The 20,221-nt window shown below is 44.3% G+C and overlaps 1 protein-coding gene across 1 annotated transcript in view; it reads right to left on the bottom strand.

Moving 5' to 3' along the window:
• Positions 1–2,151: 2,151 nt before the first annotated feature.
• Positions 2,152–20,221, bottom strand: part of LOC126355922 (pro-corazonin-like) — a 47,886-nt gene continuing 29,816 nt past the window's right edge. The window contains exons 2-3 of the mRNA XM_050006483.1: positions 6,413–6,665; positions 2,152–2,457 (exon numbers count right to left, since the gene is read on the bottom strand). Of these exons, the coding sequence (XP_049862440.1) occupies positions 2,311–2,457; positions 6,413–6,665 (400 nt within the window). The 3' untranslated portion in view covers positions 2,152–2,310. The remainder of the gene's footprint in view (positions 2,458–6,412; positions 6,666–20,221) is intronic.

Genomic DNA, 20,221 nt, shown 5'->3' with positions numbered 1-20,221 from the left:
CATGGGCGGAGAAGAGAGCAGCAAAAGAAACAACACATTCACTGTGGGCGGAGAGGCTGTAGTGTCGGGTTCTCCCTCCACTCCTAAACCTCCCAAAGCGCCTCTGCCATATCCGCCGTTCCCCTCCCAAAGCGCCGCTGCTGGTCAAGGTGTTCTAGTTAATCAGCGTATTTAGGTGGAGACAGCGATTCAAAACAATATGTAAAGGCACTTTGTATAAGACCCATTACTACCGTCCCTCCGCCTTCAGCAAAGCAATTCTAGTTAAGTCTGCATCGCCCACCTTGCCTGTGTTTGTGTATGTGTGTGCGTGTGTCTGTCTGTCTGTGTGTGGTGGAACATGTGATACTTTCATTCTAGGTGCTAGTTGTTGTCGTCCGCTGTCCGGTGACTTGCTTGATGCAACTATCGATGCAAGTCTTCACGTACAAACAGACTGAAAAAAATGACACAACACCAAGAAGGAGTTGCGCGACATAAATGAAAGTTCGTAGGAGTGTTTCTTCGTCTGAAAAATGATGTCTATTCAGATTTCGCGCCATTCGCATAAGAGTTGCGCTAGTATTGCCACTATGAGGATGTAAATCAAGTTTGCTTTAAATACACGCTGTAATGGTCGTGAGTGTTAGTTACCTTTGAGACTGGACGTGGTGAGTTGATGTTAGCCGAGAATGCCTTAAGGTGAAAAAGACGCCATTATCAGCACCTCACTGAGTTTGAACGAGGTCGTGTAATAGGGTTACGAGAAGCTGGATGTTCCTTCTGCGATACTGCAGTAAGACTTGGCAGGAATGTTGCCTCTGCGGGTGAGTATACATGATTGCTGGCAGCGGTGTGTTCAGTGTACGGCTGTGGCGCATCGTACTGCATCTGCAGCAGCAATCTGAGCATGAGTTGGCACCCAGTCACACAGGGAATTGTTATAAACCGATTGCTTCAAGGACAGATCCGGGTCAGACGCCCTGTAGTGTGAATTCCAGTGACCCCAAACCACTGCCGTTTGCGACTTCAGTAGTGTCAAGCGAGAGCTAATTGGAGGGCAGGGTGGAAGTCTACTGTGTTTTCCGATGAAAGCTGGTTCTCCATCGGTGACAGCGATGGCAGTGTATTGGCCAGGATGAGGCCTGTAGCCAACTTGTCTGTGTGCTAGACACACTGGACGTACACCTGTAGCTATGGTCTGGGGTTGAATTTCGAATGACAGCTGGAGCATTTGTGGCTACCCTACGCATCCTGACTGGAAATTTGTGCGTCAATGTGGTGATTGGACCTGTTGTGCTGCCGTTCATGAACATTCCAGGAGGTGTTTTACCGCAGGATAACGCTCGCCCACATGCTCTACACTGTGTCGACATATGGCCTCGACCTGCTCGATCACCAGATGTGTCTCCTTTCAAGCACACATGGGACGTCATCGGACGACAGCTACAGCTTCTTCCGTAACTAGCTTTAACCGTCGCTTTATTGACCGACCGAGTGCAACAGGCATGGAACTCCATTCCACAAACTGACAACCGGCACCTGTACAACACAATGCATACACATTTGCATGCTGGTATTCAAAGTTCTGGCTTTTACACCGGTCATTAATGTACCAGCATTTCACATTTGCAATGGCTTATCTCGCGCTTATATTACCCTGTGATCTCGCAGTGTTAATCACTTACATGTGTTACCTAGACAAATGTATTCCCGAAATTTCATTGTTCTATTTTAATTTTTTTTCTGTGATAGTTTTTGCGCCAATGTACCTTCTTTTCTTCGAAGTACCAAAACATTAATTTGAAACTGATTACCGTATACCCTCTACAATTTTTACCCCACACACTTCACTCCACTAACAAATTAACTATTCCGCTGATGCCTTAGTAAACTATCTCATCTTTTGGTCCTGTTATAAGCCCTTTTTATCGTCAGTTCCACTCAGTATCTCTTCATTATTTACTCTGTCTACCTATCTAATGTTCAGCATTCTACTGTAACGTCACAGAAGTTCTCTTCTTGTCCGCACAAGCTGAGACTCAAACATCGATGCGCTGATTGCAATCACGCAGTCAAAGACTAATTAAAAAGAAATTTGATTACCGAATATACTCCAGTACACCGTTCTGGGAATTTCGCTATATTACATAATTAATGAAACTTAAAAAATAGTTGTGTAAAGAAAGGGCATTTATTATCATTAAAAATCGATACATGAGAACACATACTGGACAGAAATAGAGATCAGCGTGTCAGTCGAGAAGTGAAGCGTGTAGCTGAACGGCGGTGCTGCTGCTGTAGCGTGGGGGCGGACGTACATGCGCGGCATCACATGTCCTCGTCAGAGTCGACGGCGGCAGCCGCCCCTGGGGGTGGAAGTGCGTGCCGCAGGCGGGCGCCGCCCCCGCGCTGGCGCGCCGCCATGTTGTCGCCCTCCTCGTCCACCTGCTGCCACAGCTCGGGCGGCACGTACAGCTGCAACACCACCAGTGTTGTCAGTTCACAATACTCCTATTGTTCACTGAAACTAGCAGCGTCCTAACTGGGAGGCCCTGAAAGGGAATGTGAGCCCACGTAGTGCTCATCTGTGTATGGTAGGAAATTGCACTTCACGATTTTCTCATGTCATCTTACATTTATACAGGGTGGATGAATAAAATTTTGGAGGGGGGGGGGGTGTTGTTGTATGTTCACCGCGGACCTAGAAACTATTGAAAAACTCCGTCCCCGCTGAAGCCCCAGTGGTCCACAACCCCACGACGACTACTACGCAGTCCACTTCACCCCTCTGCCGCCCCACACCGAACCCAGGGTTATTGTGGGGGTTCGGCTCCCGGTGGAGCCCCACGCCCCCTTCCCCCAGGGAACGTCTCACACCAGACGGGTGCAACCGTTTGCGTGGTAGAGTAATGGTGGTGTACGCATACGTGGAGCAATCGCCGACATAGTGTAGCTGACGCGGAATAAGGGGAACCAGTCCGCATTCGCTGAGGTAGATGGAAAACTGCCTAAAAACCATCCACAGACTGGCCGGCTCACCGGACCTCCGCCGGGCGGATTCGTGCCGGGACGAGGCGCTCCTTCCCCCTCCGGAAATCCGTGCACTAGATTGCTCGACTAACCGGGAGGGCCGGGGGGGGGGGGGGGGGGGGGTTAATGGATGGTGCAAAATTGTAGTACAGTCAGTTGCCACCTCTAGCAGCAGCAATGGCTGGCACTGAGTCGACCGGACTGACAGATACGAGTATGTCATTACTGGCTATGCGAACCTGAGGTTGTCGAATCCACAATAGCACATCATGCAATTACGCTACATGCTGGGCTCTTACTCTGATGATAAATGCAATTTCTGCTTCCCGTAGAACTCTTGCTTACACCCATCATGATGCTGCACGCGCAACTGGGACTCGGCTGAAAAGACGCCGTGGTGCTGTTCATGTGTTTGACATCATCATAGAGCTCCTTCGACCGCACCTGTTCCTCTAGACAGTGCAAAGGACTGTGTCAGCTTTGTACGGTTTCTATTTTGGTTTGGAATTACCGCTGTTTCTTTCTACGCTTGTCCGCCTCCGCAGCTCAAGGATCAGCGTGTCAGGCTGCTACACAGAGGACCTGGGTTCGATTACTGGCACTGGCAGGGATTTTTCCTTGGTGACAGGACTTGAACTGGGTGCACTCATCTTCGTGAGCGGAACTGCTTGACGCAGAAGTAGCGGATCCAAGGTCAAGAAATCCGACAACGACCGGGAGAGCAGTGTGCTGACCAAGTGACCCTCCATACCGCATCCAAATGATGCCGTGGGCAGAAGATTACAAGATGGTCTGCTGGTTACGATTAGCCCACCAGAGAGATTTCTACACTTGTATTTCTGAGTGGTGTCGCGGGATGATAAATTGCAGTCCCGATGCTGCTGTCGGACCCTGACACATGTTTCTCCTATCTCACACGAGGCATACTCATAACACGATCTCCTTATAAACAACAAGTGATCAAATGCGATTTCTGAATGAGAAACCTGCGCGTTATCGTTCCTCATATACAGAATGAATATGGCATTACTCCTACTACCTTTGTGCACTTGCATTAAAATGCTAATCATTTGCACATCCAAGAATGTTGTACATATCGTACCACTTTGCCGTTTGTTGCATCCCCCTCCGTATTAATGCCGTTTTAATACCCAACAGTGTAGTTTCCTTTTTGTACCAGTCCTTCCACCAAGAAAAACTCCCTGGCAGTATCGGTAATGGAGTCCCCGGGTCCTCCACACTGCAGTAGAGTTTTGGAACATACGCTATGTTTTAACATTATGAATAACCTCAAAAAAAGTTTTATTGACAAATAGCCAACACGGATTCAGAAAATATCGTTCTACATCACACCTACATCATACTCAGGAAGCCACCTAATAGTGTGCGGCGGAGGGTACTTTCGGTACCACTATCTGATCAATCCAACCCTGTTCCACTCGCGAATAGTGCGTGGGAAGAATGATTGTCGGTAAGCCTCTGTATTGGCTCTAATTTCTCGAATTTTCTCCTCGTGATAATACGCGAGATGTATGTGGTGGGAGGTAATACGTTGTCCGGCTCCTCCTGAAAAGTGCTGTCTCGGAACTTTAGTAGCAAATCTCTCGGTGATCCACAACGCCTCTCTTGTAACGTGTACCAGTGGAGTTTGTTTAGCATCTCTGTAACGCTCTCTCCAGCTAAACGATCCAGTGACGAAACGCGCCGCTCTTCGTTGGATCTTCTCTATCAGTTCTACCTGATAGGAATCCCAGATAGATGAACAATACTCAAGAATCGGGCGAACAAGCGCCGTGTAAGCCACTTCTTTCGTGGGTGAGTTATATTTCCTTAAGATTCTTCCGACAAATCTCAGTCCGGTGTCTGCTTTTCCTACTATCTGTTTTATGTGGTCATTCCACTTAACATCGCTCTGGATAGTTACGCTCAAATATTTTACGGTAGACGCTGTCTCCAGCAGTTTGTCATCAATAATGTAGCTGTACAGTAGTGGGTTTCTTTTCCTGTGTATGCTCGATATGTTACATTTATTTACGTTCAGGGTCAACTGCCAGAGTCTGCACCATTCATCAATTCTCTGCTGGTCGTTCTGCAAATTCTTCTATCTTCTGGCGTTGCTACCTTGGTATAGACAACTGTATCATCTGCGAGTAGCCTTAAAGAGAATCCGATGATTTCTACTAGTTATTTATATACAGGGTGTTACAAAAAGGTATGGCCAGAGTTTCAGGAAACATTCCTCACACACAAAGAAAGAAAATATATTATGTGGACATGCGTCCGGAAACGCTTACTTTCCATGTTGGAGCTCATTTTATTACTTCTCTTCAAATCACATTAATCCTGGAATGGAAACACACAGCAACAGAACGTACCAGCGTGACTTCAAACACTTTGTTACAGGAAATGTTCAAAATGTCCTCCGTTAGCGAGGATTCATGCATCCACCCTCCGTCGCATGGAATCCCTGATGCGCTGATGCAGCCCTGGAAATGGCGTATTGTATCACAGCCGTCCACAATACGAGCACGAAGAGTCTCTAAATTTGGTAGACAAGAGCTTTCAAATGCCCCCATAAATGAAAGTCAAGAGGGTTGAAGTCAGGAGAGCATGGAGGTCATGGAATTGGTCCGCCTCTACCAATCCATCGGTCACCGAATCTGTTGTTGAGAAGCGTACGAACACTTCGACTGAAATGTGCAGGAGCTCCATCGTGCATGAACCACATGTTGTGTCGTCCTTGTAAAGGCACATGTTCTGGTAGCACAGGTAGAGTATCCCGTATGAAATCATGATAACGTACTCCATTGAGCGTAGGTGGACACGAAACTAAAATGAGCTCTAACATGGAAATTAAGCGTTTCCGGACACATGTCCACATAACATCTTTTCTTTATTTGTGTGTGAGGAATGTTTCCTGAAAGTTTGGCCGTACCTTTTTGTAACACCCTGTATATTGTAAACAGCAACAGTCTAATCACACTTTCCTGTGGTACTCCGGATATTACGTTTACATCTGTCGATTTAGATCCGCTAAGAGCGGCGTCTTGAGTTCTGTCTGCAGTCTATTTTGTGAAAAAGAACTAGCTCTTTATGCTCACTAAGTAATGAGTGCTATCGATAGGGGATATCAGATAGTGTCCTTATTTTAAGACTTCAGGAAGGTTTTTGACGCCATTCTTCAGAAGTGACTTCTAATCAAATTACGTGCCTACGGAGAATCGTCTCAGTTGTGCGACTAGATTCGTGAATTTCCTGTCAGAAAGGTATGAGTCCTTAACAATTGACAGAAAATAATGGAGTAGGACAGATGTAACATCTGACGCTCCCCAAGAAAGTGTAAGCAATACCATGAACTTCAGTGTGTACGTATGAATATGTGTGCTTTATGGCTAGCTACCTGAGGGACTGCTCCTCCCTGAAGCAGCAGGCGCAGGCATCGCACGCGACACGGCTGTGCGTCCATGTCGGAGGCGGCAGCTGGAGGCGGGAGGCGGCCGGGGGGCAGCAGAGCGCCGGGGGCGGAGCTGGAGCCGGCCCTCTTGCGGCCGTTGGTCCAGCCGTGCGAGTACTGGAAGGTCTGGCAGTGCACCAGCGCACCCAGGCACCAGCACGCCACCAGCAGCAGCACCACGCTCACCCACGGACGCATCCTGCAGCGACACCATCACTTCAGCAGGACCGGCGGACGCCGAGGTTATTAGAGAGGTCTTGCGTAGTTGGAGGGCAGACGAGGCAAAGGTGTTCACTTTCAGTCGACTTGGAGGTAGTTACGGTAGGGACGAATAGAAGGAACTGGGAGAGGTTTTGTCAAAGTACTCGTGCAACATTCGCTTGAAGGCGAACAACGGGGCACCAAAATTTAAAACTCGGTCCTTCTGTATATAGCGAACCCGAACTCCATCGATAAAATTTCGGAGGATATTCAAGCATATTTTCTGAATACACTACCCAACAAAAAAAAAAAAAAAAAAAAAAAACAACCCTCAGTTCGGGAGGAGGAAACTAAATGAAACTTCACATGTTGAGGGGTAAGTGATGTTATTTCAATGACTGCAAAAGCATTATCAGCCCAGTTACCAATATGTTGGGGAGTATATCATGAAGCTGTTACATCCACTCCTGAGCTATGATGGCTCACAACTATGGTAAATGGTCCTTGATATACTGGGTACTGCCACTGGGATGGAGTTGACGTCCGAGTTGGTCTCAAACATTTTATTTCGGGGAGGGGTCTGGGGATCTTGCTGGCCACACCTGAAGGTCATGCAGACCGTTCACAGAGACACATACCGTGTGTGGACCAGCATTGTCCTATTCAAGAATGGCACCATGATACTTTTGAATGAGAGATGCTATTATGTCATCAGAATTCCATCAATCCTACCAGCCATGAACTGAACGGACCCGCACGCTATTACGCCAGGAATAACACAGCTGTGTCTCTCCAAAACATTCAAAGAATCGGAGCTCTCCAGGTCGTCGCCATACTCGCAGACGATGTTCATCCATGGTAGTGCAGATCTGCGATTCGTCACTGAACGCAAAGCACCACTCCAAACGTAGCCGTTAATATTGTTGTTTTTAATGGCAGTCTACGCGTGGGAGAGTAAATCCCTAGAGGATGTCAAATTAAACACCTTTCAGCAGTCGAGATTACAACCTTATTCTGTTTGGCAACCAGTTTCGGTGTTTTACTACGCCATCTTCAAGCCTCTGACCGACATGTAGGAAGAATCTTAGTCGGTTGTGATCACAACATCCCTATATCGTCCGTTGCTAGTCTTCGACCAATGATGCAGGATGACATAGATTTTTTGTAGTGAGACCATTACTTGTTGGCGGTCACCAGTCTGAGATGTGAAGGGTTTACGATGTGCTTCTGGCACAATAACGATTCCTCCTTGTAATGGTGAGAGGTGGTCGAGCAGAACCTTGACAACGAGTCTGCCTGTCCTCACGTCCCAATGCAGTGCAACATCGGGGCACTGTCAGATCCGAATGTCCCACAGATCCTGATATTGCACGATTCGACGAGTAATCCAAATGGTTACTCAAAATGAGACGGTTTTCAAACTATGTCACTGCTGGTACCACTGTCTCACACGAGTAAGCGGCATTTCTGTGTCCTTCATAGTGATCAATCAATATCTGACACTGTTCACGCCCCTTATATACCCTGTCACGACTGGTAACAACGCTAAACACGAACAACACTAATGCACTCTGTTGGCTGGTTTGTCACAGAGAATTACTATTCTAATGATGTATGTACCTGCCGATGGTGTGTACGTGTACGAAGTTACGTTCGCATTCGGCCGTGCTATCTGGGTGCTTCACTTTTCTTGACGGGCATTGTACTTTCATATAAGGGACCCATGATCTCCAGCGGCTCGTTAAACGGAAACACGAAACTATGGTTAATCGGTTTGTTACCCGAATCACCTTTCTATCTGTGAAAGTGCCTTTCTAATAATTAAAAAGCGTGTAATACGCAATCATCACATCTTCACCAAAAAAAGAGTAATGCAACAAGCCTTAGTTAGATGCAGAAGTACTGTGATGTGGTTGCAGTCGCTGCAGAAACACCTCGACTCGGCGCCGTTGTTCCCCTCTTCCATTGTGTTCAGCGAACCCATTCACGGGATACATATAGGCAAATTCTTTATCAATAAATCTACCCCTAATGATGTGTATCGCCTACAGAAAAGCTCCAGAAAGAACCGAGTAGCACAGAATGCAAGACTGAGGGCGTAGGGTAAACTTGGTTACACTGTTGTCAACAGATAGTACCGTGAAATGAATGGAGAAAGTATTTTTCCCCACAAGACACACTGCGCCTCTCGTCAACACCTGTGCAGCTGTTTTCAGTGCAAAGCAGGTACAAAGAAAACGGGGGTGAGAAATCAAACGAAATGCAATTACTCTAGAACGAGCCACCGCTGAACGTGAGTTCCTCACACCAAAATACTCAGAAAATATTCCTAGCCAATGCCCGAAATTTTGTAGCCGCCGTTCAGATTCTCCCTATACACAAGTCAAATTACTACTTTTCTCATCGCGCTAGGGAGCAAAATTTGCCTCTTTCTGCACCTGGCTGGGCAAAATTTTAATATGCTCAGCGCATCCACCGCTTCCACAGTATGATTTCAAGACACGAGGGTCCTCTTCAGTGTCCATACCAGCTCATGGCTTGCATATTGGTGGATCATCCGGTTGGAAGAGAAAGCTGTGTGTCAGTAGACAGTGTTTTGTTCGTAACTTGTTGACTTCACTGTCTTCCACCGGTGTGCCATACGTGTCACATAGGTCCAGTCACATTGCGACCACTGCCTATGTTCGACGTTAACGTGCAACAACCGCTCACACATGGTAGGTGGTAGCACTAGCAATGAAGGGTCTATAAAGTGTGTCAGGGAAGCGAGGACACGGAAAACACTGCAGTCGTTGTTGTAATGCGGAAACGGAGAGATTTATCTGACGTCCAAAAGGGCATGAATGATCATTGGCTTTTGGGTCAAGGTCAGAAGCATTTCCGAAACGGCTAGGTGTGTAAACTGTTTGCGGGGCGTCGAGGTTACAGTGCATCACATATGGAAAAGTCGCGCTATCAAGAACTGGCACTGAAGCAGTTGTGGTGCACCACTGGCCATAGGTGACAGGGGTGAAAGACGGCTGTGGAAATTTGTAAGGACACATAGATTTTCAACTGTTGAGCCACTGAACGCCCAGATGAACCAAGACGCCACTAACAGCGACCCCTCGACACCCGTTCAGCGAAAGTTGCTGCACCTGGGCCTCCACAGCAGATGCCTGGTTCGTGCAACCTTGCTCATTGCTGTTCACCGGCGACGAAGGCTGGAATTTGCACCCCAATACAGCAACTGGACGTCCACTGAGTGCGGACAGGTGACGTTTTCAGTATAATCATGTTTTATGTTCCATCAGACGGCCGTTGGCATGTAAGTCGTGAAACGTCTCAAAGCAAATATCCTGAAACCAGGAGAGAGCATTGTGGTCTGTCGAATGTGTTCGTGGCATTCGCTGGGTGATCTCATCATTCTGAAATTAACACAAGTATGCGTCTGTTCTTGGTGACCATGTTCCCCACACACACATACACATGAAGTTTCTTTTCCTCAGCATGATGACATCTACCAGAAGAACAATGCAACGTGTCACAGCTCGCAGTGTTAGTGCGTGGTCCGAAGAGCATCAGGATGAGTTTATCGTCTATACTGGCCACCAGACACCCTCCTGTTTAAACCCAATCGAGAATATGTGGGAACACATCGATCGAGCTGTATGCACCGTGGATCCTCAACACAGAAACCTAGCGCAGGTGGCCATGGCATTGGATTTGGCACATCGGTACCCTCCAGAACCTCATTAACACCCTTCCTGCACGTCTCGCAGCGGGGACCACTGAGAGAGGCGGTTAATAAGGCTTTCGACAGGTGGTCACATTAATGTGGTTAAGCAGTGTATGTTGACATAAGGGGAATCCGCAGCTTGGCTGGAGGCCTGGTCACCATCCAGGCATACAACAACTGTGTGACACCCATTTTAAAATTTTGTGAATTTGCAGTGAGCTCTCAGCTACGATCTACTCTCTTCTGCAAGAAGGAAGTCAGTACCAAGACTAAGTTATCTGTGCACCGTTCAATCTTTCGACCAACTTTGTTGTATGGGAGCGAAAGCTGGGTGGATTCAGGTTACCTTATCAACAAGGTTGACTTTACGGATATGAAAGTAGCTAGGATGATTGCAGGTACTAGTAGATGAGAACAATGGCAGGAGGGTGTCCACAATGAGGAAATCAAAGAAAAACTGGGAATGAACTCTATAGATGTAGCAGTCAGGATGAACAGGCTTAGATGGTGAGGTCATGTTACACGCATGAGAGAAGCAACGTTACCCAAGAGACTCATGGGTTCAGCAGTAGAGGGTAGGAGGAGTAGGGACAGACCAAGGAGAAGGAACCTGGATTCGGTTAAGAATGATTTTGAAGTAATAGGTTTAACATCAGAAGAGGCACCAATGTTAGCACTGAATAGGGGATCATGGAGGAATTTTATAAGGGGGCTATGCTCCAGATTGAACGCTGAAAGGCATAATCAGTCTTAAATGATGATGATGATGGTGAATTTTCAGACCTCAGACGCACAGTGTTGGGAGGGAGGAAGTCAGTCAGCAATGGGTGCATGGCTTGGTCCCTGTATTTTTGCTTTTTATTATATTATCATTTATTACATTTTATTATTATTATTAACTGCTCAGCCACCTGTATTTAACAGAGAGTATTAGCCCTTTTATTCAACTGATTTTCTTTCCATTAAGTAACACCTCAAGTGGGGTCGCAGCTCGTGGTCTAGTGTAGTCTACAGAGGGTTGGCTGCCCTCTGTAACAAAAAAACTGAGTAAAGTATTCAACGATCAACTTGAAAGGAGTGTCACGTGAAATCCGCCCAGATCAAACGCCGAGAACAATGAAGGGGAAAAAAGATGATTAGCGTCGCTGCCTCTAGGTCGCGGTGTCGCTCGTTCGATTCCTGGCTGGGTGGGAGATTTTTTCGCTCGGGTGCTTGTGTGGTCCTAATCATTTCATTTCATCTCATCTCATCGATGCGCAAGTCGCTGAAGTGGCGTTAAACAATGAGACTTACAGCAGGCGGCGGAACAACTCCCAGCCAGTAATGCCATACGATCAGTTCATTCGTTTTATCTCACGCCAGTGTCAGTACAGCCGTGTTCAACCATAACAGTCCGATTGGAGGCATTAATTAACCATCCACTTTGGAAACAATGAACTAAATATTTTAAGTGTCATAGTTTAGTATGGCACAGGAAGATTTTTCCAAACGGTTGATGGATTTTAACACCTGATAAATTTATTTTATCAGTGAGAAACATGTGTTCGTATCGACGCAACCAAACATTTTGGACAAAACTGCTAATGCGCATTTCGCTTGTGAGAACAGACATTATTCAAATCACGAGATATGCCTGTCGATCTACAGTAAGAGCGCTGACAACCATCCTGTTGAGGGTCTCATGTACATCATAAGCAGCATTACGAATAGAGTGAAGGATATCCTTATCACCAGAAAATGTACGGCTGAACTTCTTGCACACTATAACTTTTATGTGGGAGCGCTTCCGACAGTGACTTGCAGAAATGCGCCGACACAACGATTTATGACCTTTTATTGTTATTACTATTATTGTGATTACTTACAACAATTCGTTGAGCAATGCACACAACAAAAATATAGCTTTCATTCGATTACATCAAGAGAACTTATAGTTCATAATTGAAAGAGTAGTTAGGCAAGGGGACTCCATTTGATCAAAAATGGTTCAAATGGCTCTGAGCACTATGGGACTCAACTGCTATGGTCATTAGTCCCCTAGAACTTAGAACTACTTAAACCTAACTAACCTAAGGACATCACACACATCCATGCCCGAGGCAGGATTCGAACCTGCGACCGTAGCAGTCGCACGGTTCCGGACTGCGCGCCTAGAACCGCGAGACCACCGCGGCCGGCCCATTTGATCAAAACCATTTTCTACAGCCTAAAAAGATGTCTTTAATCATTAAACTGCGATGAAGAATGAATCTGTGTAAACGAGTATCATAGATGGAGGAACCGAACACAGTAACACAATAGACCTGTGGATTAATTAAAATAATACTATTACGTACAATAATTACCGTGTTAGGAAAGTAAAGATTAATGACGAAATTATAGAATAAAGTTATAGAAAGTATAGAAAAACTTCACGAATCTGTGTATTTAAATGAAAACAACAAGCGCATAGATATTAAATGAAGTGAACAGAAGGGTGAAGATGGCTTGGAGTTTACGTGGGAAACTGAATGCTGTGTTCCGAAGTAAATTTCCAATGTGCCCTCCAGGAAATGAAACACGGACGTTAAATGCTGAAACTATTAGAAATTGAAGTTTCCCAAAGACAAAAGGAAAGATGCCTGTTCGGCATAACAAGAAGGAACACAAAAGCAAAGAAATAGGTATATGAAAAGAAAGGGAGGACGTGATAGCGGCTATTACGTAACTGAAACTAGCGTGGGTCTGGTATGTAGCCAGACAAAATGTTAGGTTCCTCGTGATAAAAAATATCTAGAAGACGACCTAGCTGAAAATGGATTTATGGCATGGCAAACAAGCAGGAAAAACTTGGATCCGAAAAGCTGAAGGTTGCAATGAATAGAGAAGTCTGGAACAGGCCTATGTTCAATAGTGAGCCTATACCTAATAAGAGTGCGTAATAACTGCCTCGCTATTCTGATTACTGTTATTATCATTTATGAGCACACTTATTTTTTACATGGCACAGCCAACGAGGGAAGGAAGGGAGGAAGGAAAATTAGTGTTTGCTTTTGGCAGCGAGGTCATAATAGACGAAGAACAAGCTCATATTAAGGAATGATGAGGAAGAAAATAGGCCTAGCCCCTTCAAAGGCACCATTCCCACGTTCGCCTTAAGTGATTTAAGGAAGACGCGGAAATCCTAAATAGGGACGGCCGGAGGGTGATTTGAAGCGTCGTCCTCCTCATTAAATTCCCTGGTAAGTGTTCAATGACTGCCATATGTTGTCGCCAACGGAAAGATAAGCTACGAAAGCTCGCTTTTCTACTCGAATGTGACGCGGTTTGAAGCCTAAGAAAATTCTATACGAGGCTGCCATGGTAAAAACTTTTGATTCAATAATTCAAGAGTGACACAATGTTTCAGATGAAGTTGTTGCTAATTGCTTCGCTAACCTTATCTAAATCTTCGCTCATGTTAGCAGATATTAATTTTCTTTGCATGGTAATACGATAAATACAAAGTGTTTGTATTTTTGAAGGACATTGGTGATCCAGAGTGCAACTAGAGTTTGACAGAGGTTTAGAAAACTAATGAACAAACAAGGCAGAAGGGAAAGATATACCACCGGAACTTCTAAAATCATTGGGGAAATGGCAAATAAAGGATTATTCAAGATAATGTGTACAGTTTATGAGACGAGACACATTCCACTGGAAATTCAGAAGAACGTCATTCAGACAATTCAGATTGATAGCTCATCCATCCTAGTTTCCTACCAAAATAGCTAAAAAGAAATAAAAAAATTGAAAGTCTGTTAAAAACGATTAGTTTAGCTCTAGAAGTAATAACGTCGCGTTACGCTCGATAATGGAAGCAAGACTGAAGCAGTATAAAGACACCTGCACAGTATCTGCAATTCTAGAAAAAGAATTTGACAGTATAAAAAGAGTGCAACGTAAGGTCAAAATTTCATAAATGTGCTACCTCGTCATATTATAAAACAACTGTCCCAATAAAATATGACGCGTTACCATATCATTCATGTTAATTGATCCTGGCGGAGGAAGTCTTTGAACGTACAGGGACCAAGATGTTTGAAATCCTTAGAGGAACTTGTGAACATTAGTGAGAAATACGGATAATATACGACACATAGAAGAATCAAAAGGAAAAATAGGAATAGTAGAGCAACAGACAAGAACTCTTATTAGAATGGGTGTAAGGCAAGGACACAGTCATTTTCTTCTACTGTTCGTTCTGTGTATTGAAGAGCATTGAAGGAAGTGAAAGAAAGATTCAGTAGTTAGATTAAATTGAGTGTGAAATAATATCAATGGTAGTTGATATCCAGTGGTCAAATTGCTGTTCTCTGTGAAAGTAAGCGAAATCTGTTGAACAGGTTGAACGTAGTAGTGGGTACAGAATAACGATCGAGAGTAAACCAAAGACAGACGAAAGTATTAAGGAGCAGCAGAAATGCGATTAGCATAAACTTAACGTCGAAATTAGGTACCATGTAGTGGACGAAATGAAGGAGCTCTTCTACCACGGAAGCAAAATAAGGTATGACAGACAAAGGATATCAGTTCTTGCAAAAGGAAGTATCTACCAACGAATGTCGACCTCAAAGATATTTCTGACAATGTGAGCCTGCGTATAAGTGAATCGAGGACAGTGGGAAAGTTTGAAAAGAAGAGAATCTAAGAGTTTTACAACGGTAAGATAAGAAATGAAGACGAATTCCAAAGAATCGCCGAAGAAAAGTATTTACAGAAGAAGGTGTAGGATGATAGGAGATGTGTTAAGGCATAGGGATAATAGCTTCCATGGTACTAAAGGAACTGATAGAGGGCTAAAATTGTAGTTGAATATATCCAATAAACAATTGTGGACGTTGGAAGTAAGTGCTACTCTGAGATGAAGAGGCGTACAAGGGAGAATATTCATGGCGGGCCCCGTCCAATCAGTCACAAGATTAAAAAAAAAAAAAAAAGGGAGAGAGAGAGCAACTCAGAACCGACAAATAACGCAGCAGTTATTTCTAACTTGAGGAACTAATCACTCTGGGCAGTACACTGTCAACTGACGGATTATCTGAAATAGAATAAATGAACATATCGTTTCCGCTTGTTCCTCTATTAGTCACCGCCTTCATTGTAGGCAACTTGTTTTACATTGCCGCTATGCGGGCACCTTACATCCAGGGAATTACATATATCTTAAGCGCGCTTCGTGGCAAGCACAATTCACTTCCAACAGCTCACCGTTTTTTATGCCTACTTGTATTATATAACTGAACATAACGATCACTGTTCACACGCAGATAAAAGATGTATTCTTGGCTACTATCCTGAATTTAGCTATTGCCCTTATCATTATAACGCTCTTTCCGGCTTTTGCTGCAGCTGTGATCCTTCTTAGTGGTTTTATGTAGAATAACCTTATAAATCTACTCGTGAAGGACGTAAATGCCGGACATATATTTGCGGGTGGATTCTAAGGATCCACGCCACTTGAAAAACAATCGTTCGAGCAATTCTTAAGTGCAGCGTGTTGGTCTGGAATTGCTGTCATTACTGATTATTCTATTGAAATTATTTTAAGACAGCTTCAATTTATATCAGATACCATGTTGAATTAACGGAAGAGGGCAGGGAAGTCCAAAGAAAAGTTTTGTCAATGCAAGGGCGCAATAACTGCTCAACAAACTGCGAAGGAGAGGCACTATGCTTCGCTAAAAGCCCTACTTGCGAAATTCTGAAAAGCTGTAATCCCACGACGGATCGAGAAAGATATATCTCGCATAACGACGACGAAGAGTAACTCCGGCATATAGTGTGGTACTGAAAATGTAGACTTACCGCACACCATATCCCTGTAGAACTGGAATGGGATAAAATTATTGTGATACCCTCTCTGTGACGTTCATGACGTATTATCCCCACACATTCAAGCTGTTTGAGAGTATGCTTCATTGAGATGTAATATCGTTGGCAGTAGTCACGCATCTGCACCGTGGTGAGTCACTTGCCCCTATCTTATAAGTTAATAACACTTTCCCTTGTCTCCCATTGGTGGATGAAAATAATATTGGGCCATAGCGACAGACACATCACATTACCTTGCAAGAAAAGGTTGCTTTTCCAGACTTCCAACGGACTGAAGAATGAGGAGCAAAGGCTCCTGCTAAGTTCACGAAAGACAGAGACTACGTTAACTTTGGCGCTTGTGAACTGCTAACTTACAATGCTGTCCATAAAATGAAATACCCAGAAGACATGGTCGGATGTCAATGTGACTTCATACAGGTACACACCAACAGCGGATTTGTAGATGATTTACAATTCTCTGTGACAGGTAGAATTGTCATCGCGAGCCTGTGAACATTTAAGATTATTGTTCACAGGAATATCCGTATCTTGAGTAAGGCTACTGTATAATTTTCGGAGAACTTGTCAGTTAGGCGTCTGAAATGAGTCTCAATGGAATAATTTTATTCCCAGAGTAGCTGTATGGGCTGTTGTTCTACTCAACAAAATACATTGGCAGTCTAAATCGTTAGTTAAAAGATCATTGCCGACTGCAGTCTGGCCCACTTCTTTGTAGCAATCAGTGTAGCGTCAAAGATGAGCTATCAACGATCCGCTGACCACGGTTTGTATACTATGACAAGGGGCATTGTATGAAGAATCCAGGTGTCTGCAAATAACGATTCTGCACTGCATATGTAAACTTGCCGACAGACCACGTGAACTGTAAAACCGTTACAAGCAGCCACATTCTTATGTACCTGTCCGTAGTGTCATACGAGATCATTTTACAGAAAGCGTCGCATCTGTGCCTTTCAAAACACACCGTCCAGTACCAAGCCAAGACCCTTACCAGATGTGATTTTCGCAATTTCTCATACAGCTTATTTGGTTTCCTGTCTATTACGTCTTCAAATAGTAGTAGCATTTGTATCAATGGAAAGGATTTTATGACGTGATTACACTACGGCGTTCCAAATCATGCAGAGCAAACTATACATGCAGACAACTAATATAGCCACAAAATGGTAGGTGCACAACTCTCCGACTTTCTCACTACTTTGTATCGTCTGGAGTGAACACAGCATACACTTTGAGCCTTGCGCCCTTCAACCACAATGGGTCGCATTCGGTATGGCGATGATTCAAATCTCAGTCGTCCACTTAAGGCAAACCCCAGGATGAAAAGGATCCGACCAATTTTCTTCCTAAACCTTCCTTCATCTTTGTTTGTGCTCCGCCTACGATGGACAAAATTTATAGATACACTGTCTGAGAAGACTCTCCTTACATCTTTGTGTAAGACGAGGGCGGGGAGTATTGTGTTTTCAATAGAGAAGTAGTAACGGCAACTTGGGTCAGTCAGGAAAGCTCAGTCGCTTCGAACGTGGACTAGTCATTGGATGCCCCCTGAGTAACAAATCCATCAGGGATGCTTCAAACCTTCTAAAGCTGCCGTGACAGCTTTGTTTGTTACATACTGTCCTTATACATCCGATCACCAAGATTTTCAGGGCAATTTAATTATGGATTCTTACCGAGACGCATCAAAAAGTCACTGGTTTATTAACTAGTAACTTCTTATTTAGTGACGAAAACAGCGATTGTGCAGTACTCCTATTGATTTGCAATATTGTCGCACTCTTATTGCACCACAGTTACAAGTTAATTTTATGTTGTGAGTTTAAATATCGTAGCAATTTATCAGATTGACTAGTGCTTTTGTCATTATATCATCTCGATTAATAGTTTGACTGAGGCGAAAGCGGTCAGCAGTTAAGGTGTCAGACTGGTATTTCGGAGGAGTAGGATTCAGATCTCCCTTTGGCCAGCTGTGGGTTCCCTGCTCAGTTTTGGTATGACTTCTAAAGCAGTCCCTCAGCTCGATTTCTTTCCTGTCGTTGTCCAGGTGAGCCAGTGGCCCTGTCTCTGGTGTTCTGAATGTCAACGACGCGCTAACCTTCGTTCTTTGGTTCGCTGAACTCTTTTGACACGAAGCGACGTCTGGCCTGTTTGCTTCTGAGAAGAGGTACGCCACCTCGCAGTGGAGCGAGGCAGCTACTGCGTCTCCCTATTACTGGCGCCAGTCAAGCGGAACTGTGAAGGGAGAATCACGCGTCGCTGCCAGCGAACGCACTGGCGGCCCCAAGGATACTGCGAAACGGCGCGGCCCGGGGGTGAGCTTGACGTTTGTGGATGCACTGGCCACTAACACGAACGGACGCAAGCGCGCACACTTACTGGCCTCATAGAAAGAGAAAGGAAGAAGATAAGGCGAAACCAGCCTCCTAGCAGTCGACTATCAACACTGCGAACGGTTCGTCACTAAAGCACGAAAGACAATGAAGACGAAGAATTCTAACGTGGGCGAGAAGACAGTGACATCAAAAACATTATGACGCTTGAAGCACAGTATTTGCAGGACTGTACGCAAGATGAGGTGCAATTAAACCAATAGCCATTAAAATTTTACGAGGGATTCTCAAATGAAATCTCAAATGTTTTATTTATTTATTTTTTTGTTGGACAAAAGTGGATCATAAGTGGATCATCCTTCGACACCTTCGACATAATCTCTCTGTCGTTCAAGACACTTCCTCCAGCGCAAAGAAACGCTCGGATTCCTCCGAATAAAAAAAAAAACTTTTGGTCGTGTGCAGAGCTCCTCGTTCACAGCCTGCTTCACCTCTTCATTGGAACGAAATTTATTTCCTCCCATCGCCCTTTTAAGTGTTCAGACATGTGGTAATCAGTCGGTGCGATGTCTGGTGAGTGTGGTGAATATGGCAGAGTATCAAAGTGCAGGTCATCGATGGTTACTTGTAATATGTGGGCAGTATGAGGCCAAGAATTGTCCTGTTGCAAAATGACACCTGGCGTCAGAAGTCCACGTCACTTTGATCTTATTGCAGCTCTAAGATGGCTTTTTTAAAGCGAGAGTAGTTGATAAGTCTGGTAACATTTCATAAAAGAATGGAGCATTTTTGTTGCTCCTTCACGGTTGACTAGCTTCATTATTAGAAGGATAGTATAAAGAATTTCAACAATTTACAGCACACCATTCATAGTTGACAGTCTCCTAAAGAGATCAATGTGTCGACTGCGATCGAAAATGGTGAAAACCGAGTTTGTCTGTTACTAAACAGTTTCATTTGAATTCTTAGACTACCATACAAATTAGAGCAGGACTGTGGAAGAAGTAATATTCCCCTTCCATAGCATTAGGTGGTGCGCCCACACGACGATGACGAATGGCCTAGCAACGTTCGTTCTCCCCAAGCCTTAGCTAATAGCGCAAAAGCGTGAAATGGTTTATTTCAAAAATAAAAGCAGTCTAGGATGGACAGTAACTTCTCTCATGAATTTTACAGCGGTTGTGGTTCGCTATATACAAAAGACTATTCAAATTATTAATAATTGGAAGCAGTTCCAAATAACTTTTAACTGCTGAATTCCATCTAGTGGAGACTTCTTGAATTAATTTGAGATATGAGTCGCTTCTTAGCTCTCCATGTTCTACTACACAATGTTTACCTACATGTTAACTTACGTAATTCTAAGTATCATTTCTAGCAATTTCAAAGCACTTGAGAAGATTAGAACCCACAACCTTCTGACGAAAATGGAAATGTACAAGGGAATTAAGATGACAAATGAAAAATACCTAATGTGCTTCTGTTTGCAGATGATATTGTTATTAATGACAATAATGGAGGTGACCTCCAAAGATCAGTATACCAGATGAACGAAATATACAAAAAATACAACTTTAAAGTTTCTGGTATTAAAGCGAAGATAACGGTATTCCGAGGAAAATATCCAGTGAGATTAAAAATTGTTTT

The sequence above is a fragment of the Schistocerca gregaria genome, chromosome 3 (genome assembly GCF_023897955.1).
Source record: "Schistocerca gregaria isolate iqSchGreg1 chromosome 3, iqSchGreg1.2, whole genome shotgun sequence".
Classification (NCBI taxonomy): Eukaryota; Metazoa; Arthropoda; class Insecta; order Orthoptera; family Acrididae; genus Schistocerca; species Schistocerca gregaria.
This window is presented reverse-complemented; position numbering and strand designations above follow the sequence as displayed.